The sequence below is a fragment of the Aethalodelphis obliquidens genome, unplaced genomic scaffold, assembly GCF_003676395.1.
Source record: "Aethalodelphis obliquidens isolate GAN/ISIS:26980383/991018 unplaced genomic scaffold, ASM367639v1 scaffold1, whole genome shotgun sequence".
Taxonomy (NCBI): Eukaryota; Metazoa; Chordata; class Mammalia; order Artiodactyla; family Delphinidae; genus Aethalodelphis; species Aethalodelphis obliquidens.
The window spans coordinates 65390708-65417094 of record NW_020837945.1 but is presented as its reverse complement, the minus strand read 5'-3'; the positions used below and the strand labels follow the sequence as shown (position 1 = coordinate 65417094).

Below are 26387 nucleotides of genomic sequence, written 5' to 3'. Positions count from 1 at the left end.
TAGTACAGAATTTCCAAGGGGATCCCATGCCAAGGCAACAGAGAAGCCCCAGTGCCAGAAGCAGACTGAGAAAGGTGCAGGCTCAGACAAGGTGTGCTCAGGTTCCACGGGTGCAAAAGAGATCCACTGGACCAACATGGGTTGGCTGCTCACCCATGGAATGCTCCAGAATTCTACACAGAGGTAGCAGGCTGGTTGGAAATTGTCAGGGGAGGACTAAAAGCTTCCTCACCCGACCCTTTGTTTCTGTCACTGTGTTCACCTGAGGGTTACTCTACCGGGGCTGGGGTGACTGGGATACAATGTCCAACTTGGCTAGCAGGCACCCACTCTGTGAAGACGGTGGGGGTAGAGGGGTGGGAGTGTAGGTAAGGGTGGCCTTGTAAGCTAAGCACTCTCCCAAAGTGTCCACTACACATGAGATGGGTGGTCCACTGCTGCAGTGGCATGACTGTGACTAGGGAGGGGTACTTCTGGGTGCTAAAACAAAACTTGAGACCAGCACAGACACAGCCAGCCCATGAGGTTCGTAGACGATCTACCACCAGAGTCGATGAGTCAGCCCCTCCCACTGTGGGGCACCTTTCTACCCTCTCCCCCAGGCTGCCCAGTGCAGTTTCCTTTCTCCTTGACACTGAGGCAGTGCTGGCACTAGGTGAGGGAGGGCTGCTGTGTGGTTTGTGACACCATCTGGAGGGAACAGTAGGACAGCAGAGGGAGCTTCCTCAAATTGCACATAAATAACACTCTGCTCATCCCCTGATTTGACTTGTGTTTCTTTTTTTTTTTTTTGACTTAAGTGTTTCTGAACATCAGAGTTCTCTACCAAGTAAAAGGAAGTTGGGAGGGGAAATGCCACCTCTGTAAAATATCACTCAAAGACAACTGAGTGACTTGCCAGTATTTTGGAGACAGCAAGAAAGGAACAGAAGTGGGGCCTCATCCTTCGATTTTCAACACAAGAGAAAACGAGGAATTGTTCTTCAGCAAGTAAGTACATTTACTATTAACTTAATATGGGATAGCTTGGTAGACCTAGTGACCAACAACCTGACTGCTTTTTAAACAAACATACCGTCACTCTTACCTCCAAGATGCATACTTTCCCCCCAAAGGGCCTTCAGGGGGTCTCTTATTCCAACATACTTGGAGAATCATCATTGGAGTTATGGCCCATTATTTTAAGTTTCCTAGGTGGTAGAAAATATTAATTTTGTAGGCTGAATTTGAGTTTTCCACAACCAGCAAAATTCTGATGAATAAGTGAATCCAAGCTAATCCTGACTAAAAATGGAGTGTGGCCGATAAAACAATCCAGTTTGGCTGAAAAACTGGCTCAACGAGGGGTCCCAAACATTTCCCTGGTAGCACTAAACTGTCTCTGGTGGCAATCTGAGAGGATCACATAGGAGCACAGCTTTCATTTTTATTCCTAAAGTTTAATATATTTACTAAAAAAAACCAAATCCGCTTCCTCACATTATAGTACATAATATAAATAAGTAATGTTTTCAGCATGTCTTTTCTCTTCCTTTTTTACTGACACTTTTCCGTTGATTGAGATCCTCTACCCCTTTAAGACATATTCTTTGTGTAGAAGTATTCAAAAATGGAAACACTTTTTTTTTTTGTTAATATATTAAGAAAGAAGTAGTTTCGTGACTTAAGTACTGCCTTGGACAAAATACGCCCTTCCTGGTGCTCTGTGTTCTCGGTATGTTCTGAAGAGAGTCCAAGCTTTCATGGCTGGGCTTGCTGATATCCAGGGCCCTTATAGTTAGTTCTCTGTGTTTCTAGCAGTCTTCATCATCCCTTCTGGCATTGGGAGAGCGGTGGTTGGTCCTTGGAACATGCATGCACAGGCAGGGTCACTTCCGCAGAGGTCCGCCAATTTTTGCTTTTCCCTAGAGATTGTGCCGTGACTTAGAGGTTGCTCAGATGACGATCCCTGACTCATTTCAGGCGGCCAACTAACAGGTTTTACAACCCATGGTGGGCCAGTCTTCCTTCCTGGGTGACTTTTATTTTTTCCTTTTCAGGTTGTGGAAATAAATCCATAATATTTTATATTTAGGAGTTTGGACACCCAGGTACAGCATCCAGCCTCTCCTCAGTGTGTTTTGCAAACACTGCGAGAGAACCCTCTGTGTGGGGCAATTGAATTGTCTTCTGCCTTGCCTGGTGTAAGCTGTGAGGTGCCCGAGTCTCATCTGGCTTGAAATTGTTTGCTTTTGTCTTCCATCCTCATCAGCAGAAGCCATGGATCACACGCTGAAGTGGGGAATCCCATCCAAGCGCCCATACCTCAAGCTCTTTCAGCTCCTGGTGCTGGCTGGTCTTTTTTACTTCTGTTCAGGTAAGCAACCTCCAGGAACTTGACTGAGTCCACTGCTTCAGGGTTTAGAGAGAGGAAATGGTGTTCTCTGTGCTGCCTCCTTCTGTGAGACGGAAGGGACCTTCAGGGTATTTCAGTTCATTTTAGGGCTGAGAAAACAGGTCCAGAGAGGTTAAAGGACCTGCCCTTGATCACACAGCAAGCCAGTGGCCAAGTTAGCTCAAGAACACAGACCTTAAAGGAAAGGTGGGGCGGCATTATTTTAACAAAGCCAAAAGCTGATTCAGAAGGACAGCTTCGAGTTGTGATCTCTTCCACTAGGTGCTTGTTTACATTTTGTGAAACGCTAAGGCACTGGCCTTGGGCTCTGGTTCCCAAACTACATTTCTATGAGACAACACAGCTAAAGTCTTCTGCTTCTAAAACTAAACAGTGATGATCTTCTTTCCAAGTTGAAGGGGGAAAAGAAAGTATTGATAGTTGTAATATACAATCTTCTTAATATTAAAATTTTCTCAATATTTATTTTTATGCTTTAGGTGCTGATGCCCTTTGTCAACACAGGCATCTGACATTAAGTAGTATCAGATTTAGCACAAATCATATTTTGAGTTGTTTTTAACTTACTATATAGGTATTTCAGGTGTGTCCTACAAAGAATATTTTGATTTCTGGAGGCTTTTGTTCCATCTCAGGTGCTGGACTTGGGGGGCTGCTGGGAAGGGTGGTGCTGGTCCTGCTGACAGGGTGGCTCTGACTTTTTTTTTAAAGTCAGAACAAATAAAAGATCTGCTTTGGGGGCTTCCCTAGTGGCACAGTGGTTGAGAGTCCGCCTGCCGATGCAGGGGACGTGGGTTCATGCCCCGGTCCGGGAAGATCCCACATGCCGCAGAGCAGCTGGGCCCGTGAGCCATGGCCACTGAGCCTGTGCGTCCAGAGCCTGTGCTCCGCAATGGGAGAGGCCACAACAGTGAGAGACCTGAGTACCACAAAAAAAAAAAAAAAAAAAAGATCTGCTTTGTGCTGAGCAGCGTACTACCTAGTTTCATCAAAACAAAGAGGAGCCTTTGCCTCCTGCAGCGTTTCCTAAACTGCAAAGAGCCGAACATCAAAGGGCCTTGTCTTGGTTGCCTTGGTAAGCGCTGGTTACTTAAAACTGCAGCCATCACCCAGAATGACTAAGGTGTGAGGGAGGGCACTGGAGGGAAGGGATTACTGTGACTCTGGTATTTGTACATTGTCTGTCCTGAGCTGTAAAACTTGCTATTTTACACTGCTGCTGAACCAAGAGAACCATGAGTCAAGTTTCACATCAGATTTTTTATATCTTACGGACAGTATTATTTCCAACAGTTACAATTTTCTTCTGGGTAGTCGGGGGCAGCACTCCCAATCTAGAGTCTTCTGGGGAATCTTAATGAGTTTTAAAAGATGTAGAAGGAAATGTACAGGCTTCCTAGAAATGTGGTATGTGTGCATGCATGCGTGCAAGCGTGTCTGTGTGTGTGTGTGTGTGTGTGTGTGTGTGTGTGAGAGAGAGAGAGAGAGAGATGAAAGGGGGGTGAGGAGAGAGAAAGAAACAATAAAAAAGAGAGAAAGTATAAAAAGAAAATTAAAACCAAGGCTATAACAATTATACCAGAAAAATTAGGGGCAAATGGAAGGAAATAAACTTTGAGCTAAAGAAAGATATTTAGGAAAGTACCTTGTTCTACAGCTACATTCAGATTTTATTGTTGCTATACTGAGTCAACAAAGGAATCCATGAGTTTCTTTTGTCTGAACACCTACTGTGTATCAGGTGGGCCTTAAAAACTGAGCCTGGGATTCCTGCCCTCAAAGAGATGTATGTTAGTTGGAGAAGGCAAAACAAACCCACAAGCAAGTGAAGAGCAGTGAAGTGACTGGCCCCAACTGTAAGCGCCCCAGACCTGGGAAAGCTGGGACCAGGGTGGGCTGCGGCAGTGGGGCAGGCTTTAAGGCGAAGGACGCCGAAGGTAAGGATGAGTCAGGGGTGAGTAAGGATGAGTCAGGTTTATTCTTTTGTTTAATCATTTATGAATTCAACAAACACCGAGCATCTCTTATGTACAAGACACTTTTCTTGGTCCTGGGGACAAGTTGTGAGCAAAATTGACTTGGCTTTTGCCTTCATGGAATTTACAGTCATTAGGAAGAAGATGAAGATTAATCAATCATTCAAATGAATGTATGACCGAGAAACTCTCTGTTTCTCTGCCAGAGGGGACAGTGGTGAGAGTGATCTGGGTGAAGGTGGAAGGAGCAGCATGTGAGGGACACACAGGAGCAAGGAAGTGTAGGTGGGCAGTGTTGGGGCAGCAGGGAGACAGGGACCAGGCTCCATAGGGCTTGAAGGCCAGGGATCTGAATGTTATTTGGAGGCACTGGGAAGCCATAGAAGGATTTGAAGCAGGGGAGTGACACGGTCTATATCAGTGCTGCTGACACTTTAATTATACATGCCAATCACCTGGGGGTCTTGTTAAAAAGCAGTTTCTAGCACAGGGGATTTTTTTTTTTAATTGGAGTATAGTTGCTTAACAACGTTGTGTTAGTTTCAGATGTACATCAAAATGATTCAGTTATACATATCCACGCTTTTTCAAGTTCTTTTCCCATTTAGGTTATTACAGAATGTTGAGCAGAGTTCCATGTAGCACAGGGGATTTTTAGGGCAGCGAAAATACTCAGTATGATACTGTAATGGTAGATACATGTCGTTACACATTTGTCAAAACCCATAAGATGTACAGCGCCAAGACTGACCTCTGGTGTAAACTGGACTTTGGGTGATAGTGATGTGTCAGTGTAGCTTCATCGACTGTCACAAACGTACCACTCTGGCGCGGGATATCGGTGGTGGGGAGGCTGTGCCCATGCAGGGGCGGCGGTATACGGGTACTCTCTGTACTTTACGTTTATTTTGCTGCGAACCTAAAACTGTTCTAAAAGGTAAAGTCTGTATATATTTTTTAAAATGTAGTTTCTGCTTAGGTGGGCCTGGGGACGGGACTGCATTTCTGTATTTCTAACAAGCAGCCAGATGATGCTGATACCCCTGGTCCACAGACCTTTAGCTTTAGTAGTAAAGCTCTAAATGATATATATATTTTTAAAATGGTGTTGCTGAAGCATAAAGAATGGCTTGTAGGGCAGCCATAGGGACTGCCAAAACCATTTAGTAGCTTATAGTACTTGATGATAGCGTCGATGAAAAGAATGGGATTGGAGGGAGATGGAGGGATTGGAGAATGTGTATGATGTAGAACTGGTGAGGATTTGCCAGACTGAAGTGCAGGTGTGGATTGGGCATGGCCTGTGGGAGACAAGACTGGACAAAGAGAGTGGAGTACAATCACGGAGGACTTTGTTCAGGGCACGGGATTTGCACACGAGCCCCTCCTTTCCTCTCCTGTGTAGGAGAGCTGCACTTCCCCCTGACACCCCATCCATTGCTGCCCAGGACAGGGGACCTCTCTTTCCTGCACAGGGTGGGACCAGCAGGGCTCCTCTCCACTTCTAGTTTGGTTTGTGGAGGCAGAAACACTGGACTCATGTGCTCCAGAGACTGGTGGTTGTCTAACATGGGCAGCTTTTCCTCAGAGGGGGGTCCTCTCAGGGAGACACAGCTCTCAGGGGAGGGGAGAGGCCTTGGGTAGGAGTAGCCAGGGATGCAGGATAGGTGTTGGCCTGGAATTCTGTGGCATGAGAAACACTGAGATAGAGGAAAAGAGTGCCCTCAGAGTGCCACTGTGAACAAAGCCTCTTTCTTCCCTCCCACCGTGTTCTGTCTGCATGCTGCTGGCCAAGGCATCCTGAAAGCCACGCTTCTTGCTATGACTACTGTGATATCAGCTGTTGAAGTCCCCGAGCATTTTAGACATATACTGTTTAGGGAGACACATAAAAGTAAGGATCAGATTTATAACGAGTGTGTAGGCTGGGCCTATAGAGGAGAGAAAGTTGGCAGCAATGTAAAAATCAGGTGACAAGTCTAAATCTGTCAGCTGCTGGAGAGCAGATACCTCTTAGCCTCCTTGTGTGCCCAGCACCCAGCCTGGGGCCCACACAAGCCCCGTGGATGCTGGTTCACTTAATCAAAAGCACTTAGAAGGGCCCAAAAAGGTCACTTCCTTTGTGTTAAAGGTCACACAGACCATTAACAGTAAATCTCCAGGTGGTGGGATTACAGGTGACTTTTATGCGTTTCTGTATTTTTCATTCTTTGCAAATTTAATGTGTGCTTCTTCTAGAGTCAGGGAAAACCTTTATTTAAAAACACACGAAGGTCCTCAGTGAGATACGTTACGGTACACGGTGATATAAGCTGCTGTGCGCACCTGATTCTTTCTCCTTTAGGAGAAGCGGTGGTGCAGCCCTGCTGACCATTGCTGGGGTTCACCTCCGAGGAAGGGGCATTGTGGCCAGCCCAGTGTCCACACTGCCTTGCTCTAGTTTGGAGGGACTAGGGGATACTCATGGCTTCCTAGATTGGGTTCTTATTTTTTTAAAGCTATACATTAAATTTTATTATTGTATCTCCCAATTGTCCTGTATGGTTTTCTTCCCCCTGCAGTGACATAAAGTTCACTGTTTTAAAGTGTACGATTCCATGGTTTTTAGTATAATCACAATGTTGTGAAACCATCACCACTACCTAATTTCAGAACATTTCTATCACTGTAAAAAGAAACTCCATACCCACTAGCTGTCCCTCTCCATGCCCTCTGCCCTGTCTCCTGGTAGCCACTAATCTAATTTCTGTCTCCATGAATTTGCCTATTCTGACATTTCTTCTAAATGGAGTTATATTATATGTGGCCTTTGTGTATGGTTTCTTTCACTGAGCATAATGTTTTCAAGGTTCATCTATGTTGTAGTAAGTATCAGTACTTCATGCCTTTTTTGGTTGAATAATATTCCACTGTAGATTGAGTTTTGAGAGGTACATTATTTGTCTAAAACTAGTGACCTCTATGCTTGTTGGAAAAAAGTTCCCTCTCTTGGGGCTTTATCGGTGGAGAGTTGAAGTGGTCAGGAAGGGCAGGGGTTGGGGACTTGACTCAGTGCAAGTGTCAGCCGGTTACCACAGTGATTCTGGCCACATCCTGGGTGTGATTCAACACATGAGGTGCTGTGTCTGAGAGAAATAGCCCCATGAAAAAAATCTGTATAGCTTTTTTTTTTCTTCTTTTTTTTTTTTTTTTGCGGTACGCGGGCCTCTCACCGCTGTGGCCTCCCCCGTTGCGGAGCACAGGCTCCGGATGCGCAGGCCCAGCGGCCATGGCTCATGGGCCCAGCCGCTCCGCGGCACGTGGGATCCTCCCAGACCGGGACACGAACCCGTGTACCGTGAATCGGCAGGCGGACTCTCAACCACTGCGCCACCAGGGAAGCCCTGTATAGCTTTTACAGTTAATAAAACACTTTACCTCTGGGTGTCATATGACCCCCCATGGTAGTTATGTGAAGTAAGTCAGGGAGATAGTATTATGCCCATTTTGCAGAAATTATACCTTGGCCCAAGGAGTTTAATCAATTTGTTACAGGTTATGATTCTAATGCACAGCGGTGGAACCAGATTTCATCTCCTAATGCCTAGCCAGGCATTTAGCAAATATTTATGGAGCACCTACTATGGGCCAGGCCCCGTTCTAGGTTCTGCAGATATGACAACAAGCAAAACAGATAAAGCCCGTGCTCTCATGGCCCCCAAAGTAACTCCAGCTGATATATAGTAGCTGGAGACAAGCTCAAAGAGAAATAAATGAGGGCAAGGGGCTAACAAGTGGCAGGATGGGTGGGGTCAGGGGTTAGGTGAGGGTCCCCCTCACCACAAGGGGACACCTTCCCTGAAGGAAGCAAGGGACGGGGCTGTGTGGATGTCTGGAGAAGACAATGGTCCGGGTCGTGTGCCTGCACCATGTAAGGTTTTACTTGCATTCCCTCACAGAAACCTCAACTCATGTTATTAGGTAGGTGTTGCTAGGCCAGTTTGTAAAATGGCAAAGCAAGCTCAAAATCCAACTATTGAGGCAGTAATGCTGAGACCTGACTTTCCCCTCTAGAACCACTGAAGCGGACAAAACCCTTCAGAAATCTTTCGACTGTCTTCTTGTAAACGCATGTAGCAGTCCCTGAGTATGGAAGCGAGGTCCTGGTGGGAATTGCCCAGAAGATTTTTGGTTCCTCTTTTCAGTCTGGTTCTTCCTCAGCATCAGCGTCTGGTGAGGGGATCTCACATAGGAACATCGAAGAGCCCATTGATGGTTTGCTGTTGACCTTTAGACAAACACCCACACTTCTCCTCAGATGGCTGGACAAAAACTCCTTAAGAACTATGATTGAAGTTAGCTCACTTTCAGTTAAGATTTATTTTTGCTAATGTCACCACATGTCAAAATGAGTTAGAAATCCTGGATTCTTTTTGGGTGGGAATAAACAGGGCACAGGAAAGACACAGTTATTTAGGACCCCGGAGGAGTGAGCTGCTTTCTATCATGGGGTCTTTCTGGCCCACAGCAAGACCAGGGTTCCATGCGTCTGACATAACCCCTGAGTGAGATGAAAGAGACCAAAAGGTACAAGTTGTGGGTGAGAGGAGGGAGAGAGAGGAAAGGAAACTCTTACGGAAGACCTGCTATGTACTAGGGACTTTTCCATTTATATCATTTTATTTGAATTTAAGTTTACAATGATCCTGAGAGGTAGGCATCATAACATTTTTACAGATGAGGAAACAGGTTAATCAGAAAATGGCTGAGCTAAGACTAGACCCCAAATCAACAGGAATCCATAGTCCATGCACCTTCTACATATCATTTTGCTTTTGTTGTATCTCTTTTTAAAGAGAGTTTGGGTTATTTAGCTATTCTTTGCTCCCCTCAAGTAGACCTTTTCATTTATTTCCCCCTTTTCAGTTATATTCCCTAAATCTAGGGCTGGCAATGTTCAGCACGATTGTCGGAAGAAGGGCCTTCGATCATTCTGAGGTACTTCACACTGCTGTGAAAATATCTACCATCACAATACTCTCTTCCTAAATGCTGCGGTAGGGCCACATCCAGTCTGATGGAGGCAGGTAGAATAGCTGGTGAGATGGAGAGGTGCTAGTGTCCCATGATCCTACTGCCCAAGGAGAGTGGGCCTGGAAATGAGATCCCTATCCTAGTGAGACATGGGCCTGCCCAGGGGTTCTGTGTGGCTCTGGAGGATACCGGAGGGAAGATGCAACATGGTAGCACTGGGGGGTTTGCGGGGGGGTGGTCAGTTGTGAAAGCACCAGGGCTTTAGAGGAACTCTGCTTTTAGGTCAAGCACAGCATAGGAAAAGTTAGTATGCCTTCTAAACCAAAAAACCAGAAAATATAGTCTGACAGGGATTTTGGTGCTACTGATGAGTGCTTAGGAAATAACAAAAAGATGGAGTTTGGATGCTGAAATATTGATATTTCTGTGATATGCTGATGGGAAATGGGCAAATGTTTTAAATGGGGACCCTCTAGCAAAACTAGGTTGTAGGGCACCTGTTGTGTGGATTGCAGATAGCCAAGGGAGATAAAGACAAGATATCCATCTGTTTAGGGTAGCTGGAGAGGGCAGAAATTGTCCAGAGGAGTAATGGAGGCCTTGTCAGGTGGGGATGAGGAGAGTCATTTCAGAATGAGGTCATGGGGTCAAGCCGGGCCTGGAAGGAAAAGGACTGTTTCTCAAAGCAAAAGAGCCCAGTGATGGAGCCCAGCTGGGAGCGGGCAGTGCTGGCTTACTTATCCTAGAACTGGGCCTCAAATGGGGAAACCAGTAAACAAGGAGAGTGGCCCAAAAAGTTCTCTGCAAAACTGGGGCAGTTTCCTTTCCTGGGCTTAGTTTCCTCATCTGTAAAATAAGACCAGCAAAATGATCAGGGAAATTCCTCCAAAATCTCACATTCCTTAACTATGACTTCCCTATCCCTGTGGGAATAACATTGTCTAACTGGTAGTTGCCACTCACATGCTAGGTCTCCTAAAGTCCTTCTTCTTTTGGGACTAGTGTGCCTTCTCTCTCATTGTCCATGGACAGACAAATGGATAAAGAAAATGTGATATATACATACAACGGAATATTAGTCATTATCATTATATTCTTAAAAAGGAAGGGAATTCTGACACATGTAAAACATGGAGGAACCTTGAGGGCATTATGCTGAGTGGAATAAATCAGTCACAAAAAGACAAATACTGTATGATTCCACTTAGATATCTAAAGTAGTAAAATTCATAGAAACATAAAGTTGAGTGGTGGTTACCAGGGACTGGCGGGAGGGAGAAAGCGGAGTGGTTTAACGCATACAGAGTTCCAGATTTGCAAGATGGAAAAGTTCTGTTTCACAACAATGTGAATACACTTGATGCTACTGAGTTGCACATTTAAAAATGGTTAAGATGGTTAAATTTATGTTATTTTATTTATTTATTTATTTTTGCGGTACGCGGGCCTCTCACTGTTGTGGCCTCTCCCGTTGCGGAGCACAGGCTCCAGATGTGCAGGCTCAGCGGCCATGGCTCACGGGCCCAGCTGCTCCGCGGCATGTGGGATCTTCCAGGACCGGGGCACGAACCTGCGTCCCCTGCATCGGCAGGCGGACTCTCAACCACTGCACCACCAGGGAAGCCCTATGTTATTTTTTAATCACTATTTTTTAAATGGAGAAAAAAAGCACTGGGGACCAAAGAAACCAAAATCAAACTGAACACTCCAATCCTGCTTGGTACTGGATACAACACGCAATTCTGTTACCGTCAACTCCAAATTCTTGCTTGTGCAGGCATCTATATTTAATAGGTATATGATCTTGTTCTGTTTGTCTCTCCACAGGCATTATCCAGGTGACCAAAACAGTGAAAGAAGCAGCAATGCTATCCTGTGATTACAACATATCCACTGAAGAACTGAAGAGAGTTCGCATCTACTGGCAAAAGGATAATGAAATGGTGCTGGCTGTCATGTCTGGAAAAGTGACGGTGTGGCCCAGGTACGAGAACCGCACCATCACTGACGTCACCAGTAACCTCTGCATTGTGATCCTGGCTCTGCGCCTGTCAGACAATGGCACCTACACCTGTGTTATTCAGAAGCCTGAGAAAGGGTCTTACAAACTGAAACACCGGACTTCGGTGAAGTTAATGGTCAGAGGTCAGTGGAACTTTCTGATTTTCAGTAAGCCGGCAGACTCTTGATGCCCTTAAAGACATACTCCTATTGATTTAAGTGGAAATTTTACCAAAGAGGGGTGTATCTCACTTCATTTCTTAGGGTTGAGTCTCTAGTTTTACAGTGAACCCTAACGGTTTTCTCAGGATGTCCTGGAAATATCTATTAGTTGCATTTCTTGCACTTTGACAATCTAAGTTCATGACAATCACCCTGGAGCACTATAATGACCTGAAGGATCTTCTGAATGATAAAGGGACACATTTGATTTGATGTAGCTATACTATTAACTGGATTTGATCCAGTAATATATTCTTGTAAAGTATGTTGAAAGGTATAAGAGCAATGCAGGCATAAATACTATGGCTATTGTTCTATTATATTTATTGTATATTTGAAGCTCTCCTCTAACGGTCATTCCTACAAAATTAGATGTTAGAGAACTGTGAAGGGCAGGGTAGGAAGAAGCCGTGACTTAACCACAGGTGATACTGCTAGAGGATACTAATATATTCTGAGCCCTCATTGAGAAGTGGCAGCCCTGGGCCATTCCCTCATACTTGAAATTCAAACACATTTCTTTTTCTTCCTGGGCACTTGAGGCTTTAGTGGAAAGGCTCAAACCTTTTAATAAAAGATAATAATTAACCTTGATATCAGTTAACTTAAGTGGATCCTTAGTGAAGTCTTCACTGTTCTTCCCTGCTTTTGGTCTTCATTTATATTGAATCTTTAGCTGTAACATCCAGATCATACCTAAAGCTTAGGAGGTAAGCCAAATTCACATGGGATTATCTTGAACTTCACTCTATGTATTCCCTAACCATGGAGAGAGCGAATGATCATATGGTGGTGAGATATGAGGGGTTCTGAGAAGCCCACCTCCTCCAAAATTCAGACCTGCGTCGATTCCTGGAATTCCCACTATTATAGCCTCTCCTGCTAATTTCAGCTTTTTTTCCCCACAAGATCCCTGTTAAAGATAAAAATGTGTTCCCTGGGGGAGATGGCACCACAGACATATTAGCCTGTGTTAGTTAATTACATTAGATACATAGTTAGTTCTCTAACAGAATATCCAGACAGAAGTAGACTTAGAACATGTACTTTTTTTTTTTTTTTTTTGCGGTACGCGGGCCTCTCACTGTTGTGGCCTCTCCCGTTGCGGAGCACAGGCTCCAGACGCGCAGGCTCAGCGGCCATGGCTCACCGGCCCAGCCGCTCCGCGGCATGTGGGACCCTCCTGGACCGGGGCACGAACCCATGTCCCCTGCATCGGCAGGCGGACTCTCAACCACTGCGCCACCAGGGAAGCCCCTAGAACATGTACATTTTGATAGAAAGATAAAGAAGAAAATCCAAGGAGAAGAGGCAGAGTTTCAGGGAGGGCAGACCCTAGCAGCAGGTTATCGTAGGAGACCAAGGACAGCTAAAGCGGTAGCATGGGAGCGCTGAGGGCCTCAAAAAGGAGAGTGGAGCACCAAAATCAGGTAAGGGAAGACGAAAATGGAAAGTCTACTTGCTTAATTAGACACAGAACCAATTCTGGTATTTCCAATCGAGTCAGTTAGAACAGTGCTTCCCAAATGATAAGGTGCTTATGACCTGGGGATGTTGTTAAAATGCAGATTCAAAGGCAGCAGGTCTGGCACTTCTAACAAGCTCCCTGGTGAGGCCTGTGCTGCTGCTGAGGATCGCAGTTTGAGAAGCAAGGCCAAGGTGACCAACTGTCCCATTCTGCCCAGGACTGAGGGGTTTCCTTGGACATGAGATTTTCAGTGCTAATACTGAGAAAGGCTAACTGGGACAAGTTGCTTTCTCTATATTTGCTAAATGATATAATAGCAGCATAATATCAATGGATGAAAGCCTTCATTAAGCAGCACATTTGAGGAGCTCGCCATACTAGTTAACATATTAACTAGGTTAATGGATTTTTACCTTTCTAAAGCATATGCACCTTTTCCTTTCCTAATAAGATATTCTTACCCTACCAATTTGGGTTAATTGATTAAAATGAGAGACACAAGAATAATTCTTTGATGGTTCACAGTCTTGCAAAGCCTTAGGAGCTGTTACTCTAAACAGATCACCTTATAGAAGGGATAGGAGACAGAGCTTAGGCTGTTCTAAGCCCAGCCAGACCTTGAAAAGATGGTTTTTAATATGATCCTTGGTATTAGTGGCATTCTTGCAGCTAAATGTTTCTTAGAAAAGCAAAGTGCAGAAATGAACATGAATCATAATTAGGATATGAGTTACTTGGATTTGTTATTCCAAGTTATAACATGACATACTGATGTTATGAAAAAGAAACAGAATATTCTTGTTGTTAGCTACCAGTGTAATTATTTGATCTTATAGGAAAAATTAAAGGAGTAAAAAATAATAATGTCAACCAAAAATGGCTCGAGAAAATGTCAAACTTAATTTAGGAACAGGATTAATTCAAAAAAGAAAGGTGACTCTATCCCTAACCAAATCCAAGTTTTTCTTTTTCTTGGCATTTATAGTCACTTGTCATAACTTTGTGCCACCAGGCAGTCCTGGAAGCTTTCACCTGGCAACTTGATTTAAATGAGGGAACTCATTTAAAAGAGGACAAATTTAAGGGCTTCCCTGGTGGCGCAGTGGTTGAGAGTCTGCCTGCAGATGCAGGGCACGCGGGTTCGTGCCCCGGTCCAGGAAGATCCACATGCCGCGGAGCAGCTGGGCCTGTGAGCCATGGCCGCTGAGCCTGCGCGTCCGGAGCCTGTGCTCCGCAATGGGAGAGACCACAACAGTGAGAGGCCCGCGTACCGCAAAAAAAAAAAAAAAAAAGGACAAATTTAAGACTCACATTAGTCTATTAACTAACTTCCTGTGTGTCAGGCTCTGTTCTATGTGATTTATATTAACGATGTCATTTAATTCTTACAATGCTGGGAGGCAGGTATTATTATCCCCATATTACAGATGAGCAAACTAAGACTAAAAGTGGTTAAGTAATTGGCCCAGTGTTAAAAGGCAAAACTGGTTATAAAACCTGGTCTTGGGACTTCCCTGGTGGTGCAGTGGTTAAGAATCTGCCTGCCAATGTAGGGGACACGGGTTCGAGCCCTGGTCCGGGAAGATCCCACATGCTGTGGAGCAACTAAGCCCGTGCGCCACAACTACTGAGCCTGCGTTCTGGAGCCCGCATGCCACAGCTACTGAAGCCTGCGTGCCTAGGGCCCACGCTCTGCAACAAGAGAAACCACCACAATGAGAAGCCTGTGCCCGGCAACGAAGAGTAGCCCCTGCTTACCGCAACTAGAGAAAGCCCACGCGCAGCAACGAAGACCCAATGCAGCCAAAAATAAACAAATAAAAACAAAACAAAACAAAAAACCTGGTCTTGATGACCACTGTGCTATACTACATCTCTCTGTGAGACTCTGAATTCTGAAAAAAAACTAATATATAAGATGAAGTATGGGGGGATTAGTCCCCCACATTATGCTAAGAAGTATAAATTCTTTAAGCCTAACAATAAGTGAGGAAGAGGTGAGGGGAGTTTTTTCCTGTGTTCTCTGCAGTCATTTCACTATGCTTTGCTTTATTTTACTATCTTATTAAGGGGCAAATACACAAATGAAAGAGTGCCTCAAGTATCTTGGAGGAATATTAGGAAGGTCTCTCTGTCCTCATAAGGCATGTCAGAACAGTAAGGGAATCAGTAAAGTACAGTGGTTGAGATTACAGGCTCAATAGTGTAAAATTTGGACAGAGGTTTATCTGATTAAAGACTACTTTTGAAAAAGTAAGGTAATGCTAAACAAACTTTAGAGTAGTGTTACCTACTTCCCACCTCAGTAGTGTGGGAAGTAGGGAGACAGCAAAGTTAAGACCATACAAGATTTACACAAGTTACTGTCAATATTCTGGTTCTCAGTTTGGATGGTGGGTTCTCAGGTGTTTAGTACAGTATGAATTAATAAATAGATACATAAAAGAGAGCTACTTTGTATACCTCAAAAATTAGGAAGAAAGAGGAGAAAAAGAAGTAAAAGAAAGGAAGGAAAGGAAAGGAAAAGAAAAGAAGGCAGACATATTTTAATCTGCTTGTTTACATCTCTAATACCATGGCATTAGTATTTTTCTGAGAATATGTTTTTCAATATAATCTTATTTTTAATGTTTTAATAAAACAGCAATGTTTGAAGCTCTAAAAAAAAAGGAAAGAAAAGAAAAGAAGTCAGGGGAAGGGAAAGGTCTGGTATCAGAAAAACTTGAATTCAAATCCCAGTTCTGCTACTTACTGGTTGTGATTTCTCTAGACCTCAATTTGATTATTTATAAAGTGAAACATTGTATTAGGTTAAATCATATGAAATTACTGATATTTGACCTTTTTTGCTCTACAACCTACCTCCTAGGGTTGTTGTAAAGATGAAATGAGATAATGTCCAGACCTAAGAAACATTAACGTGTTGTCTATTATTTTTTTCTTCACCTCTTGCAAATGCAAGTATTGATACCATGTCAGTATTTATTCACATGAACCTACTTCTTTCTTTAATAAGTGCCCTCCTACCTCCTTATGAAGAATTGATATAACCAATTCAAACCAAAATTAGTCTTTGGATTATACATAAATATTAATGACTTATGGGAAGTTGCAAATTATATTTTATTATTCTGATTAAAGATAGGTATTTATTAAAAATATAAACACACACACAAATATGTAATGATATGTACTTACGGCCTTGTTCTTTCTTCAGCTGACTTCCCTGTCCCTAGTATAACTGATCTTGGAAATCCATCTCCTAACAACAGAAGGATAATTTGCTCAACCTCTGGAGGTTTTCCAAAGCCTCACCTTTCCTGGTTGGAAAATGGAGAAGAATTAAATTCTACCAATACAACACTTTCCCAGGATCCTGAAACTGAGCTCTACACGATTAGCAGCGAACTGGATTTCAATATGACAAGCAACCACAGCTTCGTGTGTCTTGTCAAGTATGGAGGCTTAACAGTGTCACAGACCTTCAACTGGCAAAAATGTAAGTGATATTGTTCTGGGAAGTTTCTGCTGTGTAGAGTCTAAAAAGAAAATAACTCAGCCAGATGCATCACAGAATTATGTATATTGACTCTGATAGTATTTTTTTTGCAGTATTTTTAGACATGCAAATAAAATGATAATGACAGTATTACTATGACTTATTAAGGTCACTGTACAAGGTTTGACTATAATGTCACTAGACTTATTTTCTTTAATAAACATTCTAAAATTTAGACATCCAAGTAAGTTCTATCCATCAAGTCAACATATTGGGAAGTTATTATAACAATATTGTTGTGATTGAAAGCACTAAGAATTGTCCTCCTTTGGATTTGCTCTCTGGGCTTTGGCACTTTCATTTTGGGGGCCCCTTCCCCATGGTCCCATGATGTCAAATCATTGTCTTTTGAGGGTGAATGTACCTTTTAAGAACTACTGGTTCATTTAGAACCAAGTCGGTCATTTTTAACCAAAACCATGACCAAATAGTTTACCCTACATGTAGTAAACTTATAGAAGTTTCTTTCCCCAAGAGGTGAAATCATCTGGAAATATAAAATGGAAAAAGTTGGGCTTTTATAAATTTATGCATATTAAACCCATAATGGGTTATTACAGAAGAACTCAAATACTTGAAATACATTTGTAACTTGTTTGGCTGATTATAAGGAGCACCACCAGGCCTCTCTCAGCCCTAGCCCCACTTATAACAATATGTTTTGTGGCTGCATAGTAAAAAATTACACATCGAGCATAATTTATTATGTGTAGTATGTCTTACATCTTCCTCTTATTTTTGCTTGTAGTAGAGGAGATATTTTATACGGTCTAGTAGTTCATCTTAGTGAATGATTTACTCTAGATCTTTCTATCTTGAGTGGATTCTTTATTTTCCTCAATAGGTAATGAGATAAAATTTTGACATGATTTTATTAATAGTACAAACTCATCTCTATCATCTTTTATGTATTCTAAAGAATACATAAAAATGAATTTTGAATCCTATAGTAAAAAATTTATTAATTCAGCATTCTTGTCACTTTACTGATATATAATTATTTAACCACTTTTAGATTATCATGACTAAGGTAGACAGTATTACACAAATTAGTAACAGCAGCTTCAATTATATTTTATTTTGGACATCATTTATATTTGGAATATGAGTACATATGATACTCTAGGGCAAGGGTTGACAAAAATTTTCAGAAAAGGGCCAGATAGTAAATATTTATTCTTTACAGGTCATTTGGTCTCTGGCAACAACTCAGTTCTGCTGTTATAGCATGAAAGCTGCCATAGAAAAGACAAATGAATGACATAGCTGTGTTTTAACAAAATTTTATTTAAAAAAATAGGTGGGGGGCTTCCCTGGTGGCACAGTGGTTGAGAGTCCGCCTGCCGATGCAGGGGACACGGGTTCGTGCCCCGGTCTGGGAGGATCCCACATGCCGTGGAGCGGCTAGGCCCGTGAGCCATGGCCGCTGAGCCTGCGCGTCCGGAGCCTGTGCTCCGCAACGGGAGAGGCCACAACAGTGAGAGGCCCGCGTACCACAAAGATTAAAAAAAAAAAAAATTAAATAAATAAATAAATAAATAGGTGGTAAGCCAGGTTTGGCCTGTGCATGGTAGTTTGTTAACTTATAGGAAATAGAATGTAGTCCTTTATATAAAAGGATGGAGCTATTATTTAAAGATGATTTAGACTGCCCAGCTTTATCATCTTTTCCCTAGTTTGCCTTCTCTCAATTCTTCCTTCATGCTAAGGATGAGCAGTATCCCTTTTCACGATAATTGAAAACACTAGTTCTTTGTCCTATTTGGTCCACATTCACAATGACTAATGGAGAGATGATTAACAGTATGTGTTTAATCATTCTTTCTTTCGTTCAGTTTTTATTAAGTAGTTATCACATACCAAGCATCTTGCTAGGCACCAGTGCTGTCTTTGTGGTCAGAGAGCTTTAAATACTTCAGATCTCATGAACTGGATGGCAAGTATCATTTAGAGTCAAAAGCAAATAATGCATTTGTGGGGGAGGTCAAGGGGTGACTGCATAAACAAACGTAAATTAGGTGTATAGTCGATAGGAATAGTTATGTCAATGTGAATAAACCTTTACTATTTAAATACCCACTCTTTACCCCAAATTTATTAATTAAACAGATTGGGTCTATGGCTCTTTTAGCCTGGGCCGGCCCAATTTGTTAACCCTTGATGTACTGGAAGATATATGTGTGTGTGTGGAAGGGGTCAATCAGAGTCCCACTCAGGCTGTCTAATGAGCTATATGTGCAGATGTCGTCACACAACTATGCACTTGGGATTTTGGGTCTGCCCTGGGGTGCCTTACCAGGTTCCTAATAGGTATCACGACAGAGCACATTTGCTGCTACTGGTTCCCCTTTCTGTCTCTTTAAACACATACCTTCTTTCCAGGCTGAGTGAGGCTTGAGGATGGATGAGGAGTGACCTCTGAGAGGAAGCCAGGAGTGAGTTGGAATTTGTGAAACATCTAGACTCCCAGGATAATAGCAAGAGCTTCTTTGTTATTTGGGGTGTCATTCTGGTCTGCAGAGGCCAACTCTGTTAATCACTCGATGTCTCCACCCAATCTGGTGTTTTAGAGAATAATAAAAAAACGACTTTCCCTAGTCTCTAAGTAGTAGGTTCTCTATGGTCAAATGTGCATTTTATAATGATCACTGTGGCGGAATGTGTAGGAATTATTAAAGCCTAGAAAACCAGAGGCAAAGAGACCAATATAAAGGCGACTAAGTTGGAGATCAGAAAAACCTGAACGAAGGCGGTTGCTGCAGGAGATTTGGAGAAAAGGAATCAGTTGCAGGGATTTTCTCAATACAGCACAGAAAGTCAGTGGGAGCTACTGGGCAGTGAGCACAAAGGTAAGCCTCCCCTTTTATTTGGGTCACTGATGGTGCTGCCATTCACTGAAATGGGAGAATGTGGGTAGTAGATATGCTTTGGAAAGAATACATGGATACTGAATTCAATTTTAGTCAGGTGGAGATGCTGGCATCCAACCATTAGTCAACGGCTGGAAATACAAATTTGGGGCTCAGAAATGAGATCAGAAATATGGTATACAGATTTAGAAATCAGCTGGTGTTTCTAAACTTGGGTGTGGATGAGATCACCCCATGATTACCGGGGCCAGTGAGAGGAGAATGGGATCACAGATGGAGCCATGGGGAACAACGGTAGTTAAAGGACAAGAAGAGGAAGAAGAGCCTACAAAGAAAACTGAGTCACAAACAGAAACTGAAGAATGTGGTGTCATAGACGTCCCAGGAGGAAAAGTGTCAACTGGGCCGAATGCTGATGAGAAGTCCAATAAGCTAAAGACCGAAATTTATCCCCAAGACTTGTAATCAGAAAAATGAGAAACGGTACTTTAGTAAATGCTCAATATTTATTTGTAAGCCATTCTGGAGAAACCAGAAGAGGATGAGCTGCTAATATTCCTTTTGTGTCCCTGCCCTTCTCCAGACGTTGCTAACTATTCCTCAAAGGGGTTGAAAATAAATGGTGTAGCTGCTGCTCCTGAGCGGGAGGGACTGACAGCAGTACCGCATACACCTTTCTACTCCCACCCGCATCCTTCCTAGTGTGCCCTGTCTTTTCTCTGTTCCCTGTGTTCTACAGCTGATAGCCAGTTTGTAGAGCTCTCCTTCAGGATGATCCTACCTACTACCAAGCCATATCCATGCTTGGTTCTTTGCTGGGTCTCTTCTATTCTTCCAGAAGCTCTAGGCTGTATGATGAAAAATGTGTATCTGATAATGAATGCAAAGTGGCTTCTGTAGCTTTAGGCAGCTACTGTAAGGGGTGTGTTTGTGTGTGTGTGTGTTAAAGAGGACACCCTAAAAGGGAGAAGGCATGACAGAGCTGGAGAAGGAAAAATAAGGTATCTCTAGAACACAATATCAATTATTAGTAGCAATACATAGTAATATCAGCTATAGAAATGAGATAGGAAGACAAGATAGCTTTTAAAGGCGTTCCTGAGAATCTTTTTTTATGCCAACTTAACTCAGCAAATGCAAAAGTTCAAATTTTCTTTTTCACATTTAATATCTGACATCTGGTATTAGTTGCCCACAAGTACGTGTCTGATGAAAGAGTTATGCAAGAAAAATGCTGGAAGCTGCATTTTGGAGAGCTGACCAGGCAAAAAAGTGAAAAATGCTTTACAGTTGTATCAATATAAGGGGCACAGAATGGGTATCAGGCAGTTGGAAACACATTAGAGCTGACACTATTCTTTTCCTTCAGCAGCCAAACCAGCCCCTTCTGCTAATCAGCTCCTGCTCTGGGCCATTATTATCGCAGTCTCAGCATGTGGGATTTCTGTGATCATTGCAGTAACACTAACATGCCTGGCCTGCAGTAAGTAATATTGTACTATCACAACGATCTCAATTCCTGGACACCCAAACTCTACCAGTACGGGTCAGCACCTCTCCGAGGTTTTAGCCTATTTTACTCTCACTTTTGGACCAAATCTATGGAAACTTTAGTGTCTCCTTTACTTGTCTCAGCAAGTTCTGTTCATTCACTGGACAGATATTTCTTGGACACCTGCTATGTGCCTGGCACTCTACTAGGCACCGGAGTTACAAAGATGAGAGATCACTGCCCTCAAGACACATTCTAGTTTAGTCCTTTTATTTTTCCCCCAAATGTATAATATTTTCTTGGAGACACTGAGGCTTGCTAACTAAATTGAAAACATATCTGATACAAAGTGATAGTCTAATCTTTGATTTGGAATTGGAGGAAAGGCAGAATGACAAGGTTTAAGGGTAAGAATCATTTTCTTAGAGGAGGGTAAGATGCACTAATGAGATGTAGTTGAGCAACTATATGGCCACAGGTGATTTTACCAATTCTCAATTCTTCAGAATTTATTTTTGGATGAAAGATCAGGAGTGAGGAAAGAAGAGATATCTAGGATTTTTTTTCCTATGAATCTAAATTTTTGGCTTTACACATATGCTACCCTCAATCTGTAATTAAATGAAGAGGAACTGCTAGGCCAGTGCTAAGGCTATAGTCACCATGAAGGAACACCAACCTTTCTTGGAGTAGAAATCTTGTACACTGAGCAAAGAAAATTGGAAGACCAACATCTGCTGATTTCCCCAACTTTCAGCACAAAAAAATGTCAAGGCTCGAGGAAGTGACTAGAGACTCTTTGCTATGAACATCCTACCCCACGGGTAGGATAAAGAGGTCTGGTGGGCTCAAGGATGTTCTAATACAGACTGTGAACCTCTCTAGTTCAGAGTTTTTCATCCTTAGTACGATTGACTTTGGGAGCTGTAGAATTCTTTGTTTTAGGGGGCTGATCTGTGCATTGTAGGATGTTTAGCAGCATCCCTAGCCCCCACTCACCATATGCCAATAGCACCTCTTGCCCCTGTTGTGACAGCCAAAGATGTCTCTAGACATTGCACATGTCCCTGGGGGGTGATGGTGGTGGTGGCTGTGGAAATCACCCCTGGTTGAGAACCACTCCTCTAGTTCTAAGCCAGTTGAAGGTTTGCTGAAATACATGGGCGTGATTTAAGGGAAACTTACCTACCTAGATTTTTATTGCTTGTGCTTTGTCTTCAAGGACATGCTGCAAGATGGAGAGAGAGGAGGAGGAATAAGGAGAGCATGGAAATGGAAAGGATTTCCCCATCTACATAGGATCTGTGGAAGGACTGGGCTGACCAGAACACCTCGAGGTATCTTCTCTACCAGTGTGGGATATGTGAGATCTTGTGCTCGTGAACACAGAGTTTTCTTCCTCTCAGTACCAAATTTAAGATCTTTTACTACTACCACCACCTTTTCAAAATCCACATTCAATGTACTCTAAACAGATGGTTGGCACCTCTCTCCTTTCTCCCCACATAAAATTTGCTTCTTGTAACCTCTTCCTTTGCCGTGCCATTCTGTCATCTTGAAATGTTCCCCTCTTGTCAGTCAACTCAGTGTCTTTCAGTATCTGTCAAACACGTGTACTATTCCTGGGCTATCTCCTTATTCTGATCACTCCTTTTTCCCTGTATCCCTCAGTACTGTTGGACACAGACTGGGGTCACTCTGTACTAATTCAGTAACATCTCATTGATCTGTCTGCCTCTTACTAACAGAGTCATCTCCCACTGACCCAATTACGGAGCCGAATTTCATAAAGAATTACCTCTCCGTGTCATTTTCTCACTTAAAAACTCAGAAGAGACCCCAGGGTCTACAGGAAAAGTTTCAGAACTTTTTACTTTCCACATTCCAGCTGATCTCTTCGGTCTAAACATCTTCAGTTGTTTCTGTTGTTCTTCACACGGCAGTTTCCAAAAGCTCCATGTGAACACACTAAATGTCAATAAATGGTGTCCGAAACCTTAGATTTGATCTGATTCTACATATGATGGGGTAGTTACTATTTGTCCAAGGATGTTAAGGAAGCCTAAACACAGCATCAGCTTTTATGAATCACACTATTAGTTTATATCAATTTTGTGCTATCCTAAAATCCCCAGGTCTTTTCAGGTAAGAGAAACATTGAGACATTAGGATCCAAAAGACTGACATCGGGACCAGGGTAAACCACTATAAATCAGTCTCCATAAACAGTTTAGTTTTGACTTGTGAAGGTTAGGGTAACAGCGGCATTAAAAAATGAGATTCTGCAGAGTTACCTTTAAAAAGAAAGTAAGTGAACTATAATACCTGAGACTTACATAACAGGTTATGTTTTACAAACGCATTATTTCATTTCGCCGTATAAAAATCTCTGTGAGCACGATCTTTCTATCTCCGTTTTATGGGAGAGAAACCCAAGGCTGCCAGAGGTAGAGTGATCTGCCTGAAGTCAGACAAATAAGGAGGAAAACCAGGACCCAAACTCGACATCAAGCTCAGGTTCCTTTCACAGCAGCATAGCAGCCTATGCATATTTTCCGCACAGCAGTCTCTCAGCTTCCTATCCTGCTTTCTTTTCATTTCAACTTCTTGCTCATTCTCCAGGATGCCCTTCCCACGATGTTCCCCTCAGTTCTGCAGTTACCTAGCATTTCCCTGACTTTCCTTCCATCTTAGAAGTTTTCTGCTCAGTCAGCTGATCCTTCATAATGAAGCCAGGAACCCAGTCTCCTTCACAAGTATTCTGTAGCCATCTTGCCCAGTTCAAGCAGTTCTGCCCGACCACTAGAGCAGTGCTCTCTCTAGCACGTCACTCTGCACCCTGGGTTTATTTTCATGTGCTGTGCCTTATATCCTTTACCAAATTGTAGGCTTACTGAGAAGAGCAAGCATGCCTGGTACACCTTTGTTTGCCCCACACATACATGAGTGAGTGCCTTGATCTCTAATGTTTGGTTGGTTCGTGATAGCTGGTGCTTAATATTTGCCTGATATTTCATGTAGTAAAAATTGTCAGACTTGTCCTAAATTCTCTCATAATTTAGACTTGCCTTTATGTTCTTTAGCCATCAAAATTAATATCTACAATGTTACCTCAAACTGGGAATACCCTTGTGATAAAAAATATAAACATTTTTAATGTTTTCTTCAGGTCCCACATCCATCTGAGATCGACCTCTTCTTGGAGCTTCCTCAAATGGCCAGGATTATCCCACCTCAACCTTCATGTATCTGTTCTCTAGGAGCCTCTTCAGTCCAGTGGCTTTGCTGAAAGTGACTAGAGGAGTATGATGGGGACAGAAGTAGCTATGGTGACCCTGGCCAACGATTTGGAAACACAGAATTCTTTAGGCCTGGAAGAGACATTAGTGAATACTCTTACTAATGACAAGGACATCGAAGTCCTGGAAGGTGACTTGAATTGTAAAGGCCAGGGCCAGAACCCAGATTTCCTGGCACTGGTGCTCTTTTCCTTCATCAATCCAGCTTTGTGCTATTAACTGGTATGTGTGTACACACACACACACACACACACACACATCAGTCAAAGTGCTTCTGGAAACAGAATTTATCCAGTATCAATCAGGTCAATTTCAGAGACTTGATCTGATGAAGGAATAGAGAAGGATGTTATGTTGTTAAAAGCAATCTAATGTTAATGTGTGGGAAGTATGGTGTATGTACACCTAGATGAGGTTAATGGAAATATTATTGGTGTTTAGCCAGCACATTTTCATTGTGTTCTCCTTTGTTGTTCTCCTACTTCTCTACTAGGTTCAGGAGGAAGTAGACCCATCTAAAACTAATTTCCTCTGACAGGTAGAATGAATGACTTATACAGTAAGTCCCCTACATATGAATGAGTTCCATTCTGAGAGCGTGTTCGTAAGTCCAATTTGTTTGTAAGTTCAACAAAGTTAGCCTAGGTACCCGACTAACACAGTGGCTATATACCGCTGATTTTACGCTTGCTTCTGGACATGCTGGGCTTGAAGTAAATGTACTGTTACTACTGTACTCTATACAGTACTGTAAAGTACACAAAAGCATAATGGTGCATGCACGTGACAACGTATGCCAGACACTTGAACTAACTTACGTGATTGGACGTGCGAACACATGTTCGCATCTTCAAAAGTTTGCAACTTGTTAGTAAATGCAAACAGAATGACTTTATTTTTTGTTTTGTAAAGTAAATCAAACTTAGCAGATCATAGGTCAAACAAGAATAGATTTTGTTGAACTGTTTTTTTTTCTTTTAAAAGGAGCAACTAAAAAATAAATCAATACTATGAAAAGCCCAGATGAATGCTTCTTGATAATTCCTTGGAAAAAAGTTGGTAAGCCAAAGTAAATACTGTATTAGAGAACAAGGGCATAGCAAAATACTTAATACACACTGCTAACCTCTGTGGTTAAGACTGACACAACCAATAAACTGTTAAGGAGGAAAATGCAAACGTCTCTAAGAAAAGATTTATCAAAAGTTGTGCATGTGTACAAACCACACACAAACTTTTTTTTCTATTTAAAATTTATGAACTAATCAATAACTTGTTCTAGAAAGTAACTGCAAATGAAAACAGCTTCATAAGTTCATTTTTGTAATAAAAATTGGCATATCTATTTTGTTACTTCAAAGACATATAAAGGAATTAAAATTTATTTTTAGTTAAATTAAAAAAAAAAATAGTTCACAACTTGAATGTTGGTATGTAGGGGACTTACAACTCAAAGCAATAGTAAGGTTGGAGAGTGATAATTTGTTTAGTTCACATTGGACTGATACTCTCCTTAAATGGCTTTATGCTAGTTTAATCTCATTTGTAAAATCTTTATGAGAAGGTTCTCATTTAAAATGAGATAGGTTTTATGTATGTACAAAAGAGTAAGCTGTCTTTAGCAGAAATTGATTGAAGTAATGAAAATAGCATTCCATAGGGCTTCCTTACATTCCTAAAGTGGCTTTTCCTCCATGGTATTTCTGGATCCCTCTGACATCAGCAGAGAATTGAAAAGAAAGAAGTGGCCAACTGCTGTTCCTACATCACTTAACTCATGACTCCTCTTTCTCTGAAATTGCCTTCCATGCTCATTGGACCAGGAGTGGACGTGATTTAACCTGGGGCAATCAGACATTCTCATTTGAAAATCTGGAGTTGCACAGCAAGTTGATCAAGTTTCTCAAACGGGGCTGGATTTAAAACGTTTAATTTTGGTAGCTGTAAAGGGGCTAGATTAGTCTATATAGTCTATGGAACAGAGGTACACTTTTAAATGGTTGCTCACAGAACAAAATTACAAGAATTTAAACAAACAAACAGCTACCAAAAAAAAAAAAAAAACACACCAGGAATTGCCACATTAGTTAAG

General features: G+C 42.3%; 1 protein-coding gene across 3 annotated transcripts; it reads left to right on the top strand.

Moving 5' to 3' along the window:
- Positions 1-26359, top strand: CD80 (CD80 molecule). 3 transcript variants are annotated; one of them, XM_027105526.1, is made up of 7 exons: positions 1-990; positions 2255-2356; positions 11212-11529; positions 16293-16574; positions 20874-20987; positions 22219-22333; positions 24166-26359. In XM_027105526.1, exons 2-6 carry the CDS (start codon positions 2260-2262, stop codon positions 22293-22295), a joined length of 888 nt encoding a protein of 295 aa, XP_026961327.1. In that variant the 5' UTR covers positions 1-990; positions 2255-2259; the 3' UTR covers positions 22296-22333; positions 24166-26359. The 3 variants fall into 3 exon arrangements, with proteins under 3 accessions (XP_026961327.1, XP_026961319.1, XP_026961336.1); XM_027105518.1 differs by having other exon boundaries at positions 2252-2356; XM_027105535.1 differs by lacking the exon at positions 1-990 and having other exon boundaries at positions 1215-2356; positions 20877-20987.
- Positions 26360-26387: the final 28 nt, after the last annotated feature.